General features: G+C 37.0%; 1 protein-coding gene across 1 annotated transcript; it reads left to right on the top strand.

Moving 5' to 3' along the window:
• Positions 1-1,116: 1,116 nt before the first annotated feature.
• Positions 1,117-9,652, top strand: LOC139132155 (uncharacterized). Its single transcript, XM_070698545.1, has 3 exons — positions 1,117-1,402; positions 8,989-9,186; positions 9,552-9,652. The coding sequence occupies exons 1-3, from the start codon at positions 1,117-1,119 to the stop codon at positions 9,650-9,652; spliced, it is 585 nt and encodes a 194-aa protein (XP_070554646.1).
• Positions 9,653-13,213: the final 3,561 nt, after the last annotated feature.

Genomic DNA, 13,213 nt, shown 5'->3' with positions numbered 1-13,213 from the left:
TCAGTTTATTCAAGTACGTTCTTGTTCTAATCCCTACAGCATGTTGAATTGTCCAGTATTGAGCTTGCTATCACAGCCTATATGTATAGGCCTATGTGTACCATGCATTTGTACCACTGACAACTGTCAGTCTGGACTCTAATTAAATTATCAACTAACACATTCATATATACAGGATTTGTCAACAAACTGAATATTGTGTGTTTGAGCATGCTTTAGGGAGACAGCAAGGAAACTGTAGTTGATATATTGCATAGAAATATTGCAAAAGTCATCAACAGTTACAGCTTCTGCCCTGTTACTAGGCTCAAGTTTGGGGTTTTTATGACAAATCACACGTTAAGATTTTTTCGAGATAAAAGTCATGAAATGTGACAAAATGGTTCCGGATTTTGTTAAATTATTATTAACATTACAACAATTGGATGAAATAAAAATGGTATTCATTTTTCATTAAACTACCTACAAAAGCTTGGAATTGGAAAATGTAAAACATAAAGGGAACAAAAAATTTCAAGTCCCCCATACAGGCAGAGGAAAATATTCAAGTCCCCCCTGTACTACCCCCAACATTTTCGAATCCCCCCTGAACTCCTCCAGCCCCCTAACCATTTTTGTGAACGCAGCCTTTCTGATGACGTAGCCATTTGTATACACTGGACGGGAGTTTTTGAATTCTCATAGCATCGCCTTGACGGTATGATAAATTTGAATAATCATGATGGGAACTCTTGGGACATGTGCACAGAGGAGTCAAATGGTCGTACAGAAAACTCATTTTGAAACATATGCGTTCCCCGACAAAAAAAAAACGGAACATTTTTCAGTTTATTTTCCACTCAAGTTTAGTCGCTATATATTCACAGTCATCATATGCAAGATGCAATGACAATGAACGCCTGAAACATGGGGAAATTATGGGATTGTGGGACCAAACACTGCACGTCCGATCAGTAGCGTGACTTTCTTACATTTGCATAGATTTACAATAATCCGGCTTTTATAGGGGAAGTTCCTGTAAAGTTAAATGTATGGTTTGTTAATCTTTTTATTCGCTCATTTTACTGGGATCCTAACCACGATCTATTGGTTCTGCAATTTGAAATCAGTATTTCAATGATGGAGACGTCGTCATCGCCTGAACTGTTGAAAGAAGAAGGAGGAGGAGTGAAAAACGGACAAATGAATGAAGGAGAGCTGGGCGTCGATGACGATTCGAACTCACCGTTTGGCCATGAAAATATGGATGATAGGAAGGATGAAGAAGACGGTCAAGACAAAGAAGGAGGAGACAATGATGACGCTGATGATGATGACGACGACAACGAAGAAGTATATAGCGAAAAAATACAGCAACTCTGGCGTTCGTTAAAAGAGAAACTTTCTGAACAAATCACAGAAGGTATGATATTCCATACTGCGATCTTTATTACGTTGAAGATATAATCTTATTGTATAATTGAAAATTATCGTTAGCTAAACAGAAAGATTATTGCCTTCAGGTACTTACCTATGACTGACAGTTAGCGATTGAACATTGGATGTTCTTAACTCACTGTACAGTACGTGAATGATTATCAAGAAGGATATTTCAATATATATTTCCCAACGTTTCATCAACATTGTTTTTAAAATTGTTTTTACAATATTGTTTATATTAAAAGTCGGCAGAATGCGATGATTTTGATTTTTCCTGGCTCCGTTCTCGAAGTCAACGAACTCTCATGTTATGTCGTCATCGTATTATTGAATATGTTTACAAAGCGCCACGTTATATATCAAGCTTATAATATCACTGAAATTGTTGGCAATCCCTTTAAAACGCACGCAGAAATCGGGTTGAACCATTAATCATTCATAAAGTGTATATCTCATTGGCCGGCATTTAAGTGGAGTCAAGTATTTTTAATTTTTTTTTTTTTTACTTTTCATCATGTGTCAGTTTTGATGAATCTAATCATTCATCCGCACTTTTCTTTCTGACAAAACAGTCACATTTTGTTTCGAAAACCGTGGTAGACACCATTTGTTGTGTGTTTTAATTCAGAGCCGAATTATCTCACACTACACTCAGGTAGAGGGTAAATTCCTCTTTCACTCACAGTGATATGTCCAAAATCAAATAATTCAGTATATGACATATAGTATGGCCTTTTCGTCCATTAATATTCTGATGCACCAATTTCTTACGGTATGCTATTTCATCTTTTTTTCTATGAGTACGAAAAATCTATGGCATAAATCAACACAACAACCCAGTGAAGAATTGATAATCTGCAACGATAAAGAGGTCTCACAAATTTTTTGAGGGCAATGATTCAGCATTAAGAGGTTTAAAACATTAAACTATGAAGTCGTAATTGTTCCAAATATTACATATTGGCTTCATTTTCGGCTAAAATGTCTATCAACATAAACAGAAAAGACAGTTACAGTATCGTTGACAACTTTGTATTTCACGATGACAGTTTCATCGAAATGCCAAAAATGATTGAATGCAGTACTTTGCAGATATGCTGAGAGGGAAGATAATTACCATTTTATGCAATTAAAGTTACCTGGTAGTAACAATAATTATCACTCATACGTAAGTTTTAAAATTGACTTTGAATGGAATTCAGTCCTACAAATAGTTCTTTTTTATAGCTTTCATATAGGTGGCCAAGCCGTTTTTTCTCTTGTTTATACACACAGTTTAAATGGATTTTTAGCAAGAATGGGGTAAAAGAAGAAAAATAAAAAAAAATTATGCAAATAGCTGTATCCAATCAAAAGTTATGAATTTTTAAAGCAATAAAAATGCCATTTTTTCGCGGACAATTTTTTGGCAAATTTTAAGATTATTTCAAAATATGCTGATTCCTTCACGCTTGGCAACCCATAATTTTTTATTTACTTCACATGGAATCATTAAACTATGTGTCTTGTGCACAGATTTACCCAATATTACGGAAAAATCAAGATTTGACTGATGCACAGTCTTGGATTTTGAAACTGAGAGTGTTGAAAATTGAAAATATTTTGTCTGACTTAGTCAAAATTGTGGCGGCACCGTACCATCAAAAAATGGATGGATTTTTATGTTTTTAAGAATTTTGAATTCAAATAACTTAAAAACTAGAGCTCACAATACAATGAAATTTGGTCACAATGTTATTCAATAACATTAAATTCTAACAAATCAATTTAAACTGCCAATGGTCTTTTAATGCAATTCATTTTCAGCCATGAAATTGTAAGAAATAACAAAAATATCTGACCAAAATTTTGTTTTTGAAATGGTCATGTGAATTTCTTAAAATAACGTTGCTTCTCATGATTTATGACACAGCCCCATAAAACTTTTTGTCTGTTAAAAGGCAGTTGGATGCTACATGAATCATATACTCACTTTTAGGTAAGAAAATGTCAGTATAGTTTTTGGCATGAACAAAGAATATATGAAAAATCATGAGTCTCAGAATGGAATATTTTGGGAAGGCCATTCAGTTGCTATGCTAGCTGCCAATACTATTTTAATTGGAGATTCATTTTTAATTTGGAGATTCATGTGATAAATGACATTAAAATGTTGAAAACATCTACTTGCAAAACTCAAACCAATTCTGTTGCTGTGCTAGCTGCCAATACTATTTAAATTTTTTATTCATATGAAAAAAGGAAACATTAAAATTTTCAAAATTTCTATAATAAATCTGACAATACCTCTCTTTTTTAACTCCGGGGATAATATAAATACGTATTTGTTAATTTTTTGTAATCACTGTTGAAAAAAATAGTGTATATTTCTATAATTTCAATTATTTCTCAAGTATTATTTTCCCTGGCCTCACAACCTGCCACTAGAGGGCGCTTTGCATTCAGGGATATACGCGTACAATTGATTTACTCGGAACAAAACGAGCACATTTTGAAATTATCAACATTTTTTTCATTTTTAAACCATGCCATAAGCAAATGAACACTTATTATTGCCATCGCCATGAACGATCTGTTCAATTTCACCAATACTTTGCTGTCCGCTGTCCCTAACTTCACTCAGGCAGGCTGTCAATCACAGGCTCTAGAGTCAATGCAGGCGAACCGCTAGCCGTCACTGATACAATAAGTCAATGCAGGCGAACCGCTAGCCGTCACTGATACAATAAAAATCAAAAGGTGAGCAACAGCGGCAGCCATGCACGGAGACCGAGTAAATTTCAACAGACGGTTTCGCCCTCTTTTATCTCAAATACAACTTGCTTATTGGGGTCGATCGATGCTCCACTTCATCAACTTCATGAAAAATCACACCAATATCCAAAATCTCTCTGTTAAGTCCATGAAAAAGCTGTGATTTCGGAGCAGTGTCAGCTAGGAAACGCTGTTATCATACATGACCCACATTGACTGGGGTCAATGGTCGTGACCCACAAGGGGAAGCTTGTGATTGGATGACGGTTTTACGAACGCAATTTCAAAATATCGGTTATTTTTCACTTGTCCGCACCACAAGCTTCGCTATGGCTGCGTATTCATACTGGTAAGTAAGATTTACAGTTTTCCTCATTAATGTTTTCACTTCTTATCTTACTTTGAATGAAATTTTCTTCAACATTCCTGACTTGTTGCCATACCTAACAGGGGGTTTGCACCTAGTGCAAGTGGCAGTGGAAGCACATATTGTACAGGCTACTGCTATAGTATTTTGTTTTCGTTTTATGTGTAGTACAATGTGAAACAAGCGAAATTCGTGCAAGCTCTAAGAAACATTATTTTCTCTACGCGAGGACTACTTTAGTTCGTTGTACCCTCGAATTAAACTTGCCGATTCTCTTAAATAAAATTATTTACATGGTTTACAGAAATCTTTGTGACGGCGTCAGATATAATGTGGAATACTACATTTCGTTCGTATCAGGAACTCATAGCAAGAACTTCTTGTACTGTTGCAAATTCGAAGTATTCTTAGGTCAAACAAAAAATATTGTGCTGTTCCGATAACCCGACCTACTCTATTTTTTATCTGACGACCCTAAATTTTTTTGGAGCTACGTAAACAAGGAATTAAAAAGAAAACAAAGAAAAATCCGTAAAATCACACGTTCGATACTTGGCATTTGATTTTTGCTTGAAAGAGGGTGTCTTATGTTTTTTCCTTTATATACCTATATGGTACATTTTGATCTGGAAATGTAATGGCCAGTGTTTGAGCGCCCTGAACCCCTGAAAAATGCATATTTAAAAATAAAAATATTTTGTAAAAAGAAAAAAAAATCCTGCCGACCTACCTACCTTATTTTTGAAAACCATGTTATCTGAACAGAACAGCACAATTTCTTTTCTGTTTTTTTTTTGGCCTCAAAGATAATTGCCAATTTACAGGGATACTCTACGAGGTTGCTTGTCAAAATTCGCGGAAATCATTAGAAAATCTATTTAAAAAAATACTATTAGTAATTATGAATACGTGTAAAAGTGTCATTCGACGTTACAAACTACTGCTCCACACGCACGCAACGTCTGGTTATCACATGACAACAGCGTGCGGAATTCACGCTAACCCGATGGCCGGAGACCAGCAGTTTCCATGCCGGACGTACTAGTAACTCTTGAAATATGTCCTGCTGTTCCTAAAGACGGGCCAGTAGCTTTTCCTATTGTGCAGAAGTTTACCAGAATGTTTTGCTAAGCTAAATACCTGACAAAATTATTCAAAGATACGGTACTGCATCAAAGCGAAAGACGTTACATGTGTTAGGGTGGAGATCTCGTCGTGATCATAAAAGAATAATAGTTTAGCGTATCGATCGAGTTGCATGTGTCGAGGTAAACTGGATTTCGATGACACTTCAACATTATATGATATCGAATATTTGCAGCTACTGGGCAACACAATATCGAAATTAGAATTGTTTGGTCAGATCATAGACCCTTGACTAAAACTAAGGTCAGATTTGTAAGATGGTGAAACCTCCATATATATTGGATATTTACCCACCTTTTAGACAAGTCTAGTATCGTATAATTAAAGTCGGACTATCGAAGTCGGGCTTGGCTAGACCGCGGAGCCAAATCTGTAAGGTTTTGATCTCCCAGATATACATCGATTATTTACCCCCGATTTGACAAGTATAGTGTCGAAGTTGGAGCCGCAATGATGAAGTCGGGCTTGGCAAGATCTGTGAGGTGGCAATGCAAATCTCCGACATATATATCGGACGTTTGTCCTGAAATCGCCGATAAACATCGGTGATTTTAAATAGACCACACGTGCCCGAGACACGAGATGGGTCATTCTGGTGACGATATTGGGGTCCCAATCGCCGATAAATATCGAGTAAATATCTTTGATTTCACAGTCATTCCAGAATTGCCTAGCTATAAAGAGTCCTAAAATCGCCGATATGTATCAGCCTGGGGTAAAATATAGGCGATTTCTCAAACCCGTCGTGCAGCGACAAGAGGCAAGTCATTCTTGTATTGTCTAGTATCGATTTTAGACCAGATATATAGATCGTTACGATGACGGATACATGTCGGACGTCAAACGTCGATACTAAAAAGTAAATGTCCGATATTTAAACATTGTGCATAGTACCGTCTTCATTGACCTTGATGGCCATTTGCCTCAAGTAGGTCACTGTAAAGATTACGCTTACATTTTAAATTTGTGATTTGTCTTTTAACGTGGGTTTGGACATTTCAGTATTATTTCTCTTTATCGGTTGCCCTATTTTTTTGTATTCCCTTCATTGACTTTAATGATGAGTCCCTCAAAAGGGAGAAGTCAGAATCGTTATTTGAAGAGTCAAGTGTTGTATTGACTCCATTTGTGTGTGATCCGGCGTTTGTATTGATAAAACTTACCCATCCCTGATCGGAGTTCTGGATGCTTAGCATTTCTGTGTTGGGACGTGTTTCAAGCCCACGCTTGTGCTCTTTTTCTCAATGTTAGAAATCTTTGTTGTGAAAGGCTATTTTTGGAAATGAAAACGTTTATGTGTTAGTGCTTAACCTTTTACTGATTTCATGTTTTTCAACACTGAGATAAGTTGCCCCCGACTTTCGGTTTTGATAGTCATCTTCATTTGAAGAATTAAAAAAGAATAAAAGAATTAAAAGGCATAAAAACAGTTTGATGTTAGGATTTTGAAGTGGTGTCTTTATTTATTTTTCAATCCCATATTCTTGGCCCCTAGACTGAGCGCAGGTAAAAATCTCCACTATATTTGGATTTGACCTGATGATCGGACCAGTTGATTTCCTTAAGTTACTGGCCCGCTGGGCCAGTAGAGATTTTGCATGAGTTTCGCACACTGCATGACAAAGACGTTTGTACGGATACTGATGGAACGTACTTACGTGTAACTAAATCTCTCGAGTGTAGCACCCCCTGAAACGGATGACGTATCCCTTAAAAGTAACAACCAATCAGAACATTTCGTGATAGGTCAATGTGGGTCATGTATGATAACAGCGTTTCCTAGCTGACACTGCTCCGAAAACACAGCTTTTTCATGGACTTAACAGAGAGATTTTGGATATTGGTGTGATTTTTCATGAAGTTGATGAACTGGAGCATCGATCTACCCCAATAAGCAAGTTGTATTTGAGATAAAAGGGGGCGAAACTTGAAATTTACTCGGTCTCCGTGCATGGCTGCCGCTGTTGCTCACCTTTTGATTTTTATTGTATCAGTGACGGCTAGCGGTTCGCCTGCATTGACTCTAGAGCCTGTGCTGTCAATGGTGTGAGTGTGACTGCCTTCCGCCGCCATCTTGTCTCACTGTGCTGAGGTCTATGAACGAACACGATTTTGTTTTTATGATTCGTACTTGTGCTCGTTGACTGATTTTCATCATACTTCACAAAAATGTTGAAATGATGTTAAAAAAGAGCATGCTACAAGTTTTATGGCAAAAATATCTATCTAAATGGGAAAAATCTACACCCAATTTACCGTACTCACTTTACCCCGTGTTTGCTGGAAAACTCCCCAGAACATAACAAAAACTCACCCCTACATGTAAATGGGATAGTCTGCCACTTCCTGGCCCAGTTTCACAGTTCTATGACAGCGTGCACCTGGCCCGAAAGCAGTTCCATTGCGATATAGGTATTGACTGGATTCAGAAGTGCGTGCCATGAGCGGCGACCGCTCAAGCGCTGTGGCCGGTCAGTACGAAGTGGCATTTTTGGAGAGGAAAACACTATTTTTCTATCGTTTTTTCTTCAGTTTTTTAGTGAAACCTGCCTCATACATTGATTTTAATTGGAAATATCCATTTTTTCGGTAACTGAGCTACTTATTTTGAGAAAAAATGGCGTTTAAAATTGCATGAAAATCAAATTTCACTTTCAGTGTGCGTGAGTTGCGTATAATGTCGCAACATTTTAGCTGAACTTTGGCCACCCTACGTGCACATACATTTTAAATGCGTGGTTTGGACTCTTTGAGATGACTTACTTCATTGTTGTTGCTAAAATGACTGTGAAATTAGCCCATTTTTATCTAATCTTTTTAGACAAAGTCCCCATTTTTGGTAACACAACTTTTCCAGAACCTCCAAAAATGTATCAAAGATAGTGTTCAAATTTGATTTGTTGGTGCGTTTGAAGGATATTTGCATACAGTAATTTTTGCCGGCCATATTTCCAATTTTTAGACTAAATACCTTCGTCTTGGTAAATTCTTATCTGACAGCTCTCATAAAGGCTATGTATACGTTGCTTCCGTGCACAACAAGTGGGAACAAAGTGCCATTGATGCTATTTTTTGTATTTTAGTGTTTTCTATATTGTCTTATTTTTCACATTTTTTCTCATGAAGTGTAAAATGGTCTTACAATTACGAATACTTGTAATACTAATCACAATGATAGTGACAATGGCAATATGGAGGTATTGATATTGATGGTGATGAAGTTTATAGATTTTGTTGTGGTTGGTTTACTGTATATTCCCTTTTGTTTTACGACTGTGTTTCAACTTTTGTTCTCTTTGCAGGTGAACTCGCGAAAATAAAGAATTTGTGTGAAATCAGTCACAAGGGAATACATCTAAACAGTATTAGAACAGTGCTTGGCCTTTTAGAAGAATTAGAAAACTGTTATATTGTTAGATTAGCCAACACAGACACGCTGACTGAATTTCTTGAAGATGTCGGCAGAACAGATTTGGTCCTACAGCTGCTTCAATACAATGGTAAGTGTAATATGTTTGTGTGGTGGTGTGAACATGAGTGCGGGTGGTTCAGTTTTGAAATGGGACAAGTCTGTAGTCAGAGACATGTTACATTTAATTTAATATGTCAATTTTCTGAAAATTTCCAATGACAAATTATGCCAGATTTATGTAAGTCTCATCTTCAGTAAACTCCCAGGATTTTTGTAGTAAGGAATTCTAAGCATGCAACACTTCTGATTTTCTATATTTTGTCTTATATTTCTATTTTGCCATTTATTCTCTCCTTCTTCACTGTGCCTTTCTGTTCTTTCCATTCTTCCGGCAGCAAAGGTAAGAAACAAAAATTAATCTCTGTAACTTTTGATTTTGCTTCAATTCCACAGAAATACTTAACATAGAGCTTCATTACAACTCTCCAAAGTTTGGTGTAGCACAACATGACATCGAATGTGCATTTCCCATTAAGACAGAATTACATTACTGAGAGAAACAGACTATGCGTACCTCTGATTCCTGTTAATGCATAAAATAGATTTACTAAACTGCTGTGATAAGTTCAGCAATCAATGTAATATGACCGACAGTAGTAACTCTGTCTGTCTGTCTGTCTGTCTGTCTGTCTGTCTCTCTCTCTCTCTCTCTCTCTCTCTCTCTCTCTCTCTCTCTCTCTCTCTCTCTCTCTCTCTCTCTCTCTCTCTCTCTCTCTCTCTCTCATAAACATAGCGGGTGAGTTGTAATCAATGCAATGAAGTCTATAACCAAAAATTACCTCTGATACAGTGTGAATCACAAACGCACGCCATTCCTTGCGATAAAACAAAAAGAAAACACACGAAAACTTTTGATCGTGTGAAATTGCTGTGTAAAATTCTTTTATCCAAATGTAAATTTGAAGTAGTTCTGGCTTGATCAGTACCTTGATAATGTTTAAATGACAAAACGTTTCAAACAAATTTACAGCGAGGGCACGACTTATCGGAACACCAAATTAGGTAATTACCCAGCAACTTAGCTGAGCACTTTGCAATTTGACCTGGCATTTACCTAAACAAGAGTCTGTTTTATTGTCTGAAGACTGATAAGATATCCACCAAACTCAGCAGGCAGCTCCCACTGAGTAAACTGATATGCCTACACAGGAACAACCCATTTTCAACTGGCATCTAGTTCATGGGAAAATTGTGAAAAGGGGGAATAAATATTATGATGTAACACAATCTATTGTACTCATTTTGTGTCCTGGGCCTGAACCTGACAGGTTTTGCCTCTGTATGTTATTTGGAATTGAAACATCGCAGCATCCCTTGTAAATCTAGAGTTACAAAACTCGTCAAATTTACCACCTTCCATGAGCCCACTACCGACGTTGATGGAACAGTCCATTTTTATCATATGATTGGATGGTTGCTCTGACAGTCAGTGTTTCTTCAATGTATATAATTGTGATTAAAAAACTGGTAAAAACATGCATATATACAAAAACAGGACACAAAATGACAGCGGCAAATCATGTTTCTTTACACTTCACAACATTTTCTTCCGGCCCTTCAAAACTCTCATATCAACTACATGCAGCTGCCAGTCAAAAATGTTTTTTGCAGTGTAGGCATATCAGTTTACTCAGTGGAGGAGCTGCCTGCTGAGTGTGGTGGATATCTTATCAGTCTTCAGACCATAAAACAGACTCTTGTTTAGGTAAATGCCATGTCAAATTGCAAAGTACTCAGCCAAGTTGCTGGGTAATTACCTAATTTAGTGTTCCGATAACTCGTGCGCCAAGTATAAGTTTTGCATAGTTTGGTTCGTTTACAAAGGTATAAATCGTCATGATTTACACCCAAACTATATTTTCTTTTTGTTACTGTACTAAGGGACCGAGCACAATTAACGGCAGGGGGGGCGGAAGAGAAAATGGGGGGGGGCACGAAAAAAAAATGAGTGTTCTTGGGGTGGGCCATGAAAATTCCAAGGAAGGTAAGGGGTGGGCCACCAAAATTTTTTACACCATGACAGACAGAGAATATTTTTCAGCATTTTTGTTCCTTGTTGAAGCTGGAGTTCCTTGTTAAACTTCTTGTAGCGTGATGAAATACCAAGTCTTGAACCTCACAATGCAGTTGTTCTGTGTAAAATCAGCAATATTATGATTAAAATAGCACAACACAATACTGAAAAGTATATTCCCTTACAAAACTGAACTGCCTGTTAGCCAGTCCACATAACTGTGTGGAACAGGTGGCATGGCTATTTGAGGGAAAATAGGCAGTCCATAGCAGCCCAACCTGCCACATGCCAGTATTGGAAATACGACATGTTAAAATTTGAACATTCATCACAAGCTATGCATGTGAAATCAGGCTCAGCCATGTGAAGTAACCATTCATTAGCAGTCCTATTGAATTCATGACAGAAGGGAAGATTGTCAATGGATTGAATGGTAGCTTACACATGTGGCAGTAAAAATTTAGACATGCATTAATAAACTCCAAGGACTGACTTGTTTGTCAATTCTCATGTTTTCATATCCCTATTGTCTATTTAATTTAAATAAATTAGGCAGCACTCATGTGTAGAGTTGTTTTTACTTGAGTTAAGTTTTTCAGGTGAAATTACTCATGTTTGCACAATAGAAATGTCACATGGGTCACATTCACTGGTTACCAGTTAAATTGTTCTCAGACTTAAATATTTAGTGGATACAGAAGCAACGGTTTGCCATTTTAAAGTGACAGTGTAAAGCTGTAAGTTTTTGATTTTGTTAATATTTTTGTTATGTATCAACTGCACTTACTTTATTGGTTCACAAATTTAAGTTGAATTAGCTCGTTGATATTATCAATACAACCAACATACACTTTGTGTGCATGTATATTATAAAAGTCCATGTGTTATTGTGTTCAATTAAAGTTTAGTCCAGACCAAAATGTGTTTACCAACAATAACAATGCTGACTTTACATAATACAGGTTGTGAACACTGGACATTTGAACGTGTTTTAGAAAATAGAACATTTGCAATACTGGCTAACATGATTTTGAAAAGAGAGAAAAACCTGTAGTCGATGTACGAAGAACAAAATTTCTTCCAAAATTATGAAGTTACAGACTATCCCTTAAATATAGTTAGAATTAATTTAATTCATCTCCATTCAAAAAAAAGAGACCAGGATTTTCAGCATAAACCAATGAATATGACAAGAGGGAAGTAATGCAGATGGCTGCGAACGTCTGTGAGTAGTAAATTAAATCAGATAAATCAGATAAATCAGATGTCGTGACTTTGGAAAGAGTTGCGTTTCCGAGAGTGGACGGCACGCAACAGGGTATGAACGTAAGGGTCCAGTAAATGAGTATGCTGGAATTTAACAAGGCTGATCAGTATTGCAACGGGGTTCACTTAGTGTGCTGGCTTAGTGTGCTGGACTTCCGTATTTTAACTGATCTCTTCATATAAAGTCATTTTTTGCTTATTAGAAAAATCTAAAAGAACAGTTTACGCGTACTTGAAATGTCAAAATTTTGCGACGGTCACGACCCTTGACCTTTCGAATTTGACCAATGCTTTGTGTTCCCACGCGATCGTTATCGGACACATTATACGTTGCATCTCTCAAATGAGATAACGCATAGTTTTTTCAAGTATTAACGGCTGTTCAAATCTTCAGCTGAATCTTACGAATTATGGCTGATTTCTCAGTCATTTCTTCCCCCAGTGACGACACATTTTTAGTCAAAACAGCAAGTGAGTTAGGTCTATGTATGTTTCGGTGGGCATGAAGGTATATTTCCCCGCGACATTGTTGGATGCAGTGACCGAGATAGCAAGTCGCCGTGGACGATAATTTTCCATTGATCCGGTAAGTATGTGAAATGCATATTTATAAAGGGCAATTACGAAATTAGTATGCCTTATAGAGAGGCTTTTCTCTGCACAGTGATGTTTCCCTGGGAAGCTTGGTTTTGTATATGGCCCGACATTTTTAACCTGAGCTTGAGGGCCAGTGGCAACAACTAGTCAAGTCAATACAACGTACACAAGCCCAATA

Source organism: Ptychodera flava, chromosome 4 (genome assembly GCF_041260155.1).
Source record: "Ptychodera flava strain L36383 chromosome 4, AS_Pfla_20210202, whole genome shotgun sequence".
NCBI classification, from domain to species: Eukaryota; Metazoa; Hemichordata; class Enteropneusta; family Ptychoderidae; genus Ptychodera; species Ptychodera flava.
This window is presented reverse-complemented; position numbering and strand designations above follow the sequence as displayed.